General features: G+C 44.6%; 1 protein-coding gene across 5 annotated transcripts in view; it reads left to right on the top strand.

Annotated features, from left to right (window-relative positions):
* Positions 1 to 12,557, top strand: part of LOC118236333 (actin-binding LIM protein 3-like) — an 89,134-nt gene that overhangs the window by 42,941 nt on the left and 33,636 nt on the right. For all 5 annotated transcript variants that reach the window (XM_035434611.1, XM_035434607.1, XM_035434608.1 and 2 more), the window contains exon 3: positions 5,031 to 5,214. In XM_035434611.1, coding sequence (XP_035290502.1) covers positions 5,031 to 5,214 — 184 coding nt within the window. The remainder of the gene's footprint in view (positions 1 to 5,030; positions 5,215 to 12,557) is intronic.

The following is a 12,557-nucleotide window of genomic DNA, read 5'->3' as shown; positions in this document are numbered from 1 at the left end:
TCAACAACAAAGACTATTTCTGCAAAACTCTAAGCACAATTCCTTTGTTTTCACTCAAATAGAAATTCTAAATCACATTTTTGCACAACTATACACACAAAATCTCATCATTTAGCACAATTTTCATATTCAAGCCTTGTTTGTTCACATGGAAAACACTGGCCTTCAAATGCCAAACTCTAAGTACCAATTGGTCTCACTCACGCTACACCTGCTCAAACTCAATTGGCTAAACTTTTCAATTATATGTCAGAGCATAAAAGAGACCTCCGGCAACCTCTATTGTGTTGGAAAACAATGGAGCAACACGCAGCACAGAGAGGTAGAGGAGGAGGTGTACGTGAATAAGGTGGACGAGGTGGACGAAGAAGAGGGAGACGAGCTAATATTTCAAATGAAATATGTGCAACTTTGGTTGATCACGTATTTGTTTTTTGTTTTTTACAGCAGGCCTACAAACTACGATTTTTATTTTGCAGTCTGCTGAACAAAGATTTATTTTACAGTAACAAATAAAGATTTGCTTTGTTACCTTTTTGAATTTGTTCATTGATTTCATATATGATAACAGATGATTACATCCATTGTCCAGACTGACACAGAAGCATGTTCTAGTTTTGAGAAGACACAAATGTTATCTATTTTGGCAAAACTCATAATTGCACTGATAAGGAAAATGAAAAAACACTTCTAACAATCTTCAGTATGACTCATGATGGAACCTGGGTTGTGAGTGCAGCCAAACTGGACCTCATTGGCAGGACAATACAGTAAATGTGGATTGTATCATACACAATAGCAACAACACTCAAAGTGATAACAGTTCACACACTTTGCTGTACTGTACTGAATTACAATTAGGTTTACCTAGCAAGTGCACTATTTATATGATGATATATTCCCTGTATTGTATCATGCCAACAGTCTTTATATTTACTGTAAAATTGGAGCCTATTTTGGGACCCCTCGAAAAGAAAACTAAAACTTCAAAAAAGGATAAAAAATAAGCAATTTTTACACAATTTTATACACTTGAATATGTAACATGACCTCATGAGGCCAGAACATATATGCAGTATTTTGATGGTTTTTATCGCACCAGTGTGAAATCAATGCTCAATAAGACCTATTCATATGAGGCCTGTGTGAATCATTTTGATGGAAAAAGTCAGTTTTGAGAAAAGAGAACATGGTTTTGAATGCATGAATGCATTTTGCAAGAGATTTGTGTAGTTTTGTCAGAAGGTTAACTGTTGCTGTGCTTTGTGTGTAGAGTTTTCAGAATCTGAGCTATTGTTTCAGAAAACGTGTTTAAACAATTGAGAAAAACTGTAAAAAAGTATAGAAATCACAACTTAGTATAGTGAATATATTGTATACTGTAAGTACTGCAAGTAATACAGTATTGAATGTCTGTATATTCAGCACTTGCATAAAAATACAGTAAGCCCAAAGAACAAAGAAAACTGTAAATGAAAAGCACATTACAGTACACTCGAAAATGTTGTGCAACTGCAAAATCAGAGTCAATGGGAGATTCATTCTGCCTCAGCATCACATCTTTGTGCTGGGTCCGGCCAGAGGATGCACCATCACATGCAACGTTGTCCCTTGCCAGGCAACGGGGGAAAAACCCTCTGGTGTGCCGGATCCAGCCTTGACAACACTCCACACCTATGTCACCACGGGCCAATTCCATTGCCTGTAAGAGATTTTGCCTGGTATATGGGTTTCGGTCTTTGACCTCCCACCGCCACGCAGAGAAAAACTCTCCTATTGGGTTGAGGAAAGGGCTGTATGGTGGAAGGCAAACATTTATGAATCGCTGGTTGATGTTGAACCACTCATGTATCCGGACACCACGGTGAAAGTTGACATTGTCCCAAACGACGACATAGACAGGATGCACTGCCTGGTGATGATCCTGCTGATGATCCTGGTGCACACGCTCTAACAAAAAATCCTGAAGACCACCCAGAAATGCAAGAAGATGTTCGGTGTTATATGGCCCCAGGGTTGCATGACGGTGGAGAACCCCCGGTTACTTATGGCTGCACAAAGAGTGACATTGCCACCACGCTGGCCAGGGACTTCCACAATGGCACGTTGGCCAATTATGTTCCTGCCTGTCCTTCTCCTCTTCGCCAGATTGAACCCTGCTTCATCGACAAAAATGTATTCATGGGGCCTTTCCATGGAATCATATTCAAACACTCTTTATATATAATATAGATAAATTTTAGTAAGTGATACAGAAAGACAGACTTCTGCAATAGTGTATTTGTATACAATCCTGATTTACATACACTACAATATAGTGCAGTTTACAGTAACAGTAGGCTAGTAGCATAGAATTGTACCGTAAGCATCAGTGCTGAAAGTGTCTGAGTGTACACTTACTTACACATACTGATATCGTAGATCTTTGACCCTTTCTGAGTTGCACTCAAAGGATACTCTATACTTGCTTCATGCGTACCCTGTTGCGTTGGAGGACACGGGCAATGGTAGAAAGGCTGACACTGTTGATTCCTTCAAAGTTTACATTGTCTTCAACAACTCTTTGCTGTATTTCACACAGTCGGATGGCATTGTTTTGAAGGACCATATCAACAATGAGAGTCTCTTGCTGTTGGGAGAACAAAGAGAACAACCCTCATGCGGTAGTCTTTCAATTCTACGAAAGGGAAAATGCATTTACAAACGTATACATACAGTAAAAATAGTAATGGACATTACATCTATATGTAAAATGTTGTATGGTAAGAAAGGTTTTCTTTTTTTCCCCAGTCCCATTTCTATTGACAAAGTGATGTACTGAATCAAATGTATACAGTAAACTTTCAATTACCAAAATACAGTAAAAAGAAACCATTACCTGTTCTGTTCTCTGAATGTCCTGATTATGGTGGCCACAGAGAATCTGCTCAAATTGGGTTGTACTCTTTGTCCTGCTTCCCTCATTGTCATTCCATGAACAAGAACATGGTCTATCACAGTTGCCTGAATTTCATCTGAAATTACTGTTCTTGGTCTTGCTCTTCCTCGTCCTCGTACTCTTCCTCCTCGTCCACCGCCTCTTACATGTACTCTTCCTCCTCTGCCTCTCAGATTGTTTCCATCCATTGTTGGTATCAGCATTCAACGCACCTGTGCCACCTGTGCACTCTGAACTGGCTTATATCCTGTACAATTTGTTTGATCACATCTTTAGAAACAAGTGTGAAAAATGTTGAGTTGTTGTGTGTAATTGATGACAACTGTGTTATAGTTGTGTTTAACTTTTGCCACCTGTCTTTACCATTTTGCAACACAAGTGCATCACAGTGCGAAATGTGTTTTAGTGAGTGAGAATGTGTGTAGAGCTTTGCAAAAAGAGTGGATGAGATTTGCAAATGGTGTCTAACTACCTGAACTTGTTTAAGGTTTTGCCAAAAGAGTGATTGATTCGACAAATGGGTTTAGGTCACTGAGCATTTGGTTCAGAGAATGGGTTTTAGTGTTTTAGCAATTCAGAAAAACTGTAAATAGACAATGTATTGTCTTTTCACCATTTCATTTATACAGTATATCTTGAAGTGCTGTGGATCTGTGCTCAGTGGAAGCTCTTATTTTATTTAGATTAGTATCCCCATGCAGCAGTCTCTCACCACACTTCCATCACTGTATGAATTAACAACTTTAGTGTGTGTGTGTGAGTGTGTGTGTGAGAGAGAGAGAGAGAGCGTGGGTATGGGTGCATGTGTGTGTGCGTGTGTCTGTGGGTGTGTGTGAGAGAGAGAGAGAGAGAGAGACAGAGCGAAAGAGCGTGGGTATGGGTGCATGTGTGTGTGTGTGCGTGTGTGTGTGTGAGAGAGAGAGCGAGAGAGAGAGAGAGAGAGAAAGAGTGAGAGAGCATGGGTATGGGTGCATGTGTGTGTGTGTGTGTGTGTGTGCGTGTGAGAGAGAGAGAGAGCGAGAGAGAGAGAGCATGGGTATGGGTGCGTGTGTGTGTGTGTGTGTGTGTGTGTCTGTCTGTGTGGGTTTTCATGCTGGTGCTTGTCTGTGTTGAAGAGTACTGCCATACCTGTGAATGTCCTGTGTGCATTCTTCTTTATAAATATTTCTGGGCAACAGATCACAACTGTTCACACCAGCAAAAACCGATTCCTCTGTGTCTAATCTGTTATATATAATTATTATAATTTTACATAATACAGTAGAAGCATGATGAGAGAATATTAGTCTCACTCATCCCAATGACTATTATTACTGGAACCTTAATCTAATTAGGCAAGTATTTTACACTGGATCACAAAATAAAAACCATGTTTTACTTAACTGCAGACCTCTTAACGAAATAATTGCAAAATAATTGCCTCAAAGCATGTAAAATGAAAATAATCAAGTCCAGAATTAAATAAAACAGTTGAAAAATAACGTCACAGAATCACACAGAAAGATAACATTGCAAACTGGTTTTATTCCCCCTACGTTTTGGCTGAGCTGCATTTCCAAGCTTAATTGATGTTAAAGTGCCTACAAGCAACATATGCTTACAGTTAGCACAACATACTAATAAACTGCATGTTTTTATATTTCAGTTATTTCATTATAGCTAAGCATAATGCTTGAGCCTACTGCAGCAGTGCATGGAAATTGAACACATTTCATAATCATTGAAACCTTGTTCTGTAATGCTATACCTGTAAATTTGTAAATGGAAAGTTTAGTTAACTGTATTAAAGGAATCTGGCATTAAAATCCTTATATTCTGGCACATGCGCTCAATATTCTTTATTTTGACAAAATGATAATCATTACGAGTGTGATCAGTAGGTGTATATGAAATGTGTATTGAATGCTTCTCTGTTGCTTTGACAGAACTTCTGAAAAATAAAAAGAAATTAGAATGTTCCTCAGGGTTCTTGAAATACCATTGGTTAGCTGGGAAACAGCTTGAACTGGTTCATAAATCCCCCGCTCCCTAACACAGGAGCCTGATTCTTTGACCCCGTCCCGTGACCTCTCTCTCTCCCTTGTGTCCGCAGTTTGCGGCTGTGACCTGGCACTCTCCGGATTCTTCCAGAAGAAGGGCGAGTACATCTGCACGGCGGACTACCAGCGCCTGTACGGCACGCGGTGCGACAGCTGCGGGGACTTCATCACGGGCGAGGTGGTCTCCGCGCTGGGCCGCACCTACCACCCCAACTGCTTCGTCTGCAGCGTCTGCAGGTACGCGCGCACCTGAGCTGTCAATCAATCAGTCAGTCTCCTCCCTGCCCGGTCTTGTCCCAGGTGGGGAGGTGGTTTCCGCTCTGGGCCGCACCTACCACCCAAACTGCTTCGTCTGCAGGTAATGCAGCGCGTGGTGACCGCCCTGGCGCAAAATGGCTGCCGTGCATCACCCAGCAGTGCGCTACACATTAGCGGTGGGTGAGGTGAGTTCCCACTCATCACTGTAAAGCACTTTGAGTGTTCGGAAAAGTGCTATATAAATCCAGTGATTCATTCATTCATTCATTCATTCATTCATGGAGTGACTTTGGTATTTTTTTAGCTAACTCTTTGAAGAGTAGGTTCTTTGGAATGTTCTTTGGAATGTTCTTTTGGTGTTCTGGAACATTGCTTTCAAATACCAGCAGTGATTGTGACATCAGCATTAGAATCGTTCAGTTGAGAACATTCTAATCGCATGTCTGTGATCATGCACCTTAGACTAAAGGGTGAACTGAAGCTAACAGTACTTTGCGAATGGAATATTCTGAATGGGATATTCCGTGTCTTGCTCTGTGGTGCTGCTGGTCTTTGTGCAACTTTCCACTGGGCCCAGTCACCTACACACGCTCACATATGCTTTGTTTTGTGAGCTGCTGTAGCTATGACTATGTGTTAAATGAAGAGGCCAACAGGGGTGCCTTTTGGTGAAACGCTTCCTCGTGCCCCCCCCCCCCCCCACGTCCCATGGGCATGCAGGGTTCTTACTGATGACACGGTGACACTTCGCTCCTGCTGACTTAAACATGTGACGGGGGGCCCCTATGGAAACATTCCCTCTTTAAACAGCCCTGAGGGGCAAAGAGAGCTGTTAACGCGCGTTAAAGCTTTCCGCCCCCCCGGGCGGTCGGGTGTTCCAGATCAGGCCTGACGCTGTACTAGACAGTGGCTGACTGGCTGAGTGGCCTGCTCTTGTCATCAAACATTCCTGTGCTCTGCTCCTAAAAGAGGGCTCTGTTGAAGGCCTGGGTCTGCTGTTGTGGTGAGGGTTGAGGGTCATTTCCAAACCCCCCCCCCCCCTCCACACACACACACACACACACACTTACACACCCACACCCCTCACTGGGCTGACCTATAATGTCATGATCATAGGGATGTGTTTATGCTCAAGGGCGCAACATCCAATGCGTTATTCATGCCCAGTCATTAGTCATTTGAAGCACATTAGAAAGGGGCATTCAGGGACAGGCAGATACAAAGGCTTGTTATGTAGAAACACAAAGAAGCAATGAGTTCATCCCTACAAATAAAGATCATAAGACGATCGTCTGTGAAGCTCACACTCCTGGTATGGTTCACTGGCTACCTCACAACATGTCCTGTCTGGCCCTTAACCCATTTGAAGAGAGAGTTTTTTGGAATGTGTTTTCTTTGGGAAATCAATCAAAATGCTGAGCCAGTATTCTAGAACTCTGTTTCTTTCCGTTACCAGTAGTGATTATTACATCAGCATTAGAATGTTCAGTTAAGAACCTTCGAATCACATGTGATGTCAGACATTATGCAATCACCCACTGCCATGAACCTACATCAGGAATGCTCAGTTCTGGCCCACGAGGCCAGTAGCACTGCTGGTTTTCATTATTACCTTCCAATCAGGACTGATTTTTACCTGGGACACCAGGTGAGTTAAATCTCTGGCCAATCAGTGGAAAAAGTGGGTCAAATAACCATCGGGTAGAAAGGGAAACCAGTCGTACTACTGGCCCTGAGGGTCAGCTGTGCCCCTTTCAGGTGGTACACATAAGGCGTCTTTGTTGTGTGTGGACGTTCTGTAAGAATGTCATATTTATAAATTCTTATTGGCTGCTCCAGGGCAGCGTGGTGGTGCTGTGGGTAGCACTGTTGCCTCACAGAAAGAAGGTCCTTGGTCCGGCCGTGGCCTTTCTGTGTGGAGTTTGCATGTTCTCCCCGTGTCCACATGGGTTTCCTCCGTGTACTCTGGTTTCCTCCCACAGTCCAAAGACATGCAGATTATGTTAACAAGAGGCTCTAAATTGCCCGTAGGCATGAGTGTTTGAGTGTGAGTGAATGGTGTGTGTGTGTGCCCTGCAGTGGACTGGAAAACTGTCCAGGGTGTATACCTGCTTCTCGCCCAAAGCATGCTGGGATAGGCTCCGGAATCTCCTGCAGTAATGGATGGATAGATATTGGCTGCACGTGTGCTGTCATGCTAACAGTAATAATGTACCTTGATTGTATGGATCATGTATTCCGAAAGCCTTCATGAAGCATGCATAAAGACTTCATTAAAACAGCCTTATAAATAACTTGAAATCGTGTTAAATGCTTTATGGAGAATTAAAAAACAGAAAAGAATTCCGCCTTTTTTCTTTAAAAGGTGACTTAGCACAGAGGCTACTTGACCTGTCGTCAATCCTCTGGGTAAAATTCCTCCTGCAGACTGCTTGAATTATTAATGAAGAGGTTGCACTCTGTGATAATGAAGGCCATGTGCATGCCGTGGGACTGGAAAAGGGTTTTTTTTGACCCCCCACATTAGGTCTGAGAGGGAGTCTTCATCGCTCCTCCTGGGACAGGGAGCCCCTCACAGGCCACACGGGGAGCATGTTTAAAATTAGGAAGGTGTCTGATGTCATGTACTTGGAAAGAGTAAAGCGTATGTCGGGGTCAGGGACAGGAAGGCAAAGCCATCACCCCTGCGTGCCGAACGCTGCCCTCACATCGCCTGGTCCCAATGTAACCTGCACTGGAATGTCACGGACAGGGAGGATAATGTCAGCATTCCCACCGGCTTCCCAACTCCATCTTAAACCCTTTCTTCTTTTATTCTCTCTCTTTCTCTCTCTATATATCTCTCTCAATCTCTTTCACACACACACATGCACATACGCGTACACACATGCATACGCACACACACACAAATGCACACACATGTACACACACACAGACACATGCACACACACACACACGCTCGCTCACAAGCACACAGACATACACGCACACACACATGCACACACCCACATGCTCACACATACACACATGCACACATGCGCACACGCACACACACACACATGCACACATGCGCACACGCACACACACACACACACATGCGCACACGCACACACACACACACACTTACTCCTCCTCCTCTAATTGACAGAAATGTCACTGCTCCTGCCTCAGGATGCCTGCCTCATATCCCTATACCCCTGTGGAAAGCTCATTTCTAGCTGCCAGGTTATTGCCCGCTTCGCCTCTCCAAGCTCACCGATTTTACAGCCGTCTGCGGAGATGTTAAATCGGGGTGTCTGGTCATCAAATTTCTGGTGAATTACCCTTCCTCTTGTCCATGTACTCTGTGGCTCAGTAACAGGAAGTACGCTGCTCGTCTCATTTGTAGTTTAGTTTGACAATCACAGTGCAGTCTTCTCTGCCATCTCGGGAATAAAATTATCTCTGCCGTTCTCCCTCTCCCACCTCCTCCCCTCTCTGCGTGAAGTAAAAGGCCACGTTTGTTGTAAAGGGTTCCACGTGGAGCATGGGAGACGCCGTGGCTATTTTTGGGAACGTCAGGAGAACAGCTTTTTTTTTCTCCAGCATGTGGCCTGTGTCTGAGAAGAGAGGTGATGAATGAGCGGTAGCCAGGGGGGGCAAGGGGGGGCATGGGCCTCAGGCCTGTCTTCTGGGGGGGCGGGGGGGGGGGGGGGGGGGTGAGAGGTTAGAGACCTCAGCATGACAGCAGCTTTGATGTCAGGCAGGGTTCAGCTCACATATTTTTTACCCCCATAAGCCCCCTCAGGCATAGGGGAGGAGGGAGGGCACGTGTACGCCTGTCCCAGGGTCCCAGGACCCTCCACCGGAGCACGATCAGTAGGACTCCGGCCTCCATCACTAACTGCCCCAGAGACTGTCCCACAGTCTGTTCTTATTTGGGAGAGTTGCAGTGGAGAGGAAGTGGATTGCACTGGAGTGCGCTGGGGGAAGTGGAAACTCGTTAAAACTTGTCCTAATCTGAGAAGGTTGAGGATCGGTTAATGAAGCTGAGCTCCCTGGGCTGTCAGCTAAAAACCCAAGCCTTTATGCGGCTTAAAAAAGTGCAGCCGTTCAATGCATTAGCCGCACTATGTCTTCAAAGCAGGGGACAGGCAGTGCACCATCACACTTGATTTGTACGTGCGCTACCTTAGATTACATTACATTACATTACAGTCATTTAGCAGACGCTCTTATCCAGAGCAACTTACACAAATTTATTATTATGATTTTTTACATAGCATTTACATTGTATCCAGTTATACAGCTGGATATATACTGAAGCAATGCACGTTAAGTGCCTTGCCCATTACACTACACTGCCGCTTAGATGTTACCCCGTTGAGAATGAATTACAGTTTCACAGAGTGAAAAGCACAGAGCTATCAGTGATGTGGTGCAATGCTTCAGTACAAGCGACAGGGCTTGTAGATTGGTGCTTGGATACTGTCTTGTGGAGGTAATGGTAGAGTGATATAAGCTGTTTTTTTTTCATAAGTTGCAGGGTGCACACCTCTTTCCAGAAAGAGTTGGAACCGGGAAAGCTTGTACACGTGGCATTGCAGCAGTGTGTCCGCGTTGAGGGCACGACTCCCAAAACTCTCCGCGGCGGTCCCCCTGTGCTTAATTGGGGTCGTGTCTATTAGCGGGCGTCCGTCCAAGACTGCGCTGCGAGTAACAGATCCAGTCTGAGTTACCCGCTGAGTGTGTCTAGGGCTGCTTCCCGTGTCCCTCTCGGGATGACATCTACGAGCTGTCACCGGGCAGACGGACTTTCTCTGAGTGATGTGCCCGGTAGGAGCAGTCATTATCCAGGGCCTGTCCAACGCAGGTTTCAACAGGTTTAGCCTTTCTTTTTCTTGTTTTTTTTTTTTTCACCCTTTAAGGTGTGAGGTCACAAATACGTGATTAGAATGTTCTTTACTGAACATTCTGACGCTGACGTAACAGTCACTACTGATAATTGCAATCGAGTTCTAGAGCTGTGAAACTTAAAATTTTGAAGAAAAAAAATTCAAAAAGCTACTCATAAAAAAAGGGTTAATGCAGAATTTGGAAATTGCCTTTCTGAAAGTCAGACTCCTGCCCTTTCCATTGGCAGTAAGCAGACAGCTGATCGATTTATTTTATTCATTCTTTTTGCCTCATTCTCCTCACCGCTGGGCTCGCGGCTCTGTGTGGAGCTCAGGGTTTTTCCTAATGACGGCTGTGGGGATGTGCCTGACGGGAGGGGCACCCGCCCCCGCCGTCTCTTTCAGGGGTCCCGCTGGCAGATACAGCTGGTGATTGACAGCAGCCTGGCGGAGGGCCACCGTGCGTTTGGGCAGCTGAAGCGTAAAACGCGCTTTGGGGCGGGGCCGCACCGCTCCCTCAGCTGTGCTGCGTTAGCCTGTCCCGCGCTGCTCGCTCAGGCGATGTCTGAAACGCGCTCCCGCTGCCCCGGAGCCACTGGAACACCTGGCGCCCCTCATCCACAGTGTCCCGGCCCTGACCTTTAACCTTTAACCCTTAAAGTTCAGCAGAGCGGGAGTCAGTTCAGCTCCACGTGTCATGGCTGACCCGGCCCTCATTTAGAGGAGAGGTAAAGCCACAGACTGCTGAAAGAGAATACAAGGTTTATGACAGGCTTTATTTATTTTTCATTTTTTGTTGATCTTGTTTTTTTCTTTTATTACTTGGAGAAATGAGACACATTGGAGAGCTAGTGGGCTTGTGTGGTAATTGGGGGTTCAGATTCCAGACTGAACTTGTGAACTTCAGGTAGAGAGGACAATCGAAATTTTTTTTTCCAGAAATTAACTTAAGTATTGTGATTAAAATATCTGTTTAACCTTAAATTAACGTATTGTGAACAGCGGTTGTACATATACGGAATATTAATGTGATATATTGGCTGTTTTTGTGGCCTTTTAGCTAAGATCGGGACTCTGAAGGCACAGAAAACTGATAGATTTCACTGAACTGATTGTTTACATTTATTGGGTTCTCAACCAGTGATGTCATAATAACTCTTCTGGTTGATTTTATGTCATTTATGGCAGTTGGTTCTCTCAGAATTCTGACTGATAGCCCGGTCAGTATTTCCACTGGACACTTGATACATCCCGCTTTGTAACTACAAAGTCCCAAGTCATTTGTGAATGGTTTAAATGGATTTTGAAAGTAGACACTTCATGCTACAAGCATGGTAATGGAAATGAGTGTGCTGTGAAGTTTAGGTAGCAAACAATAAGGCTGAATCCTTCTGACGTAATTTACATAGCAACTGTATGCTCAGATCACCTAGTTTCATTCACTGTGGCCAAGCGGAATCGATAAGGTTTCAGAAAATATATAACTTTAAAAGATTTTATTCAATCTTCTAATGGGACTTTTGCTGTTTATTGAGGGTGTGACAGAAAATTTTGGTGCCGCTGACTATAATCAAATGTTTTTCACATTTACCGTTCGATTGACCAAGTACCATTCAAAGTACATTTTTATGGGTTAGTACTGTCACATTGCATTAGTTACTTCACATTAACTTCACGGCGATCAATAAAGGCTAACATCACAGTATCACTAGTCATTCTAGTCACTTCTATCACCACTGTAATGAACTAAAAAAGGCGACAAACGACCTTTTCTGTGAGAAATGTATTGTCAAGCTCATGCGCATACACTGCTGGCGACATTCTAAAGCTCCGTTTTGCCATCCCTACTTCAGGCTGGATGAATTTGTTGACTTGGAAGGGGTTCAGTCACTGTCTTCCAGCTTGACCAAAACCTGCTGATCTTCAGCATGTGTTTGGATTTGGGGTAGAGGGGGGAGTTCTGCATATTGTGGCGGTTTCCTCAATCCCCCCCACCCTCACCAGAATGAACAACCCCAGCTACAACTCCGCTTGCACTGACCCTGAACAAGTTGAGGCTTTTTTAAGAGCACAGGAGAGAAGGGGGGTTTCTTGGTTGTCTTAGCTGCACGAGAGTCAGTTCCCTGTTTGGCTATGCACTCTTTCTACCCAGCATGTGGCTGCTCCCTCTCTCCCTCCCTCCCTCCCTCCCTCTCTCCCTCTCTCTCTCTCTCCCTCAGAAGCCCTGGGTACAGATGCTGACTCTGTTCTTTTTTTTCGCCGCCAGCTCGTTCCCCCTGCTCTGTTCACTGGGTTCATCTGACCTCCGTACAGTACATATGTTCAAGTGCTCCACATGTGATCTAGCAGGACGTTACATCCCAAGGGGCTTTCTCTCATAAACGTGAGGTTTAAAGTCCTGTCAGATATGGCTACTGCACGCGCTCAGTAAGACGTTTCCTGATCTTT

Source organism: Anguilla anguilla, chromosome 9, assembly GCF_013347855.1.
Source record: "Anguilla anguilla isolate fAngAng1 chromosome 9, fAngAng1.pri, whole genome shotgun sequence".
Classification (NCBI taxonomy): Eukaryota; Metazoa; Chordata; class Actinopteri; order Anguilliformes; family Anguillidae; genus Anguilla; species Anguilla anguilla.
Note: the sequence above shows the minus strand (reverse complement) of the source record. Positions and strands in the feature narration are given on the sequence as shown.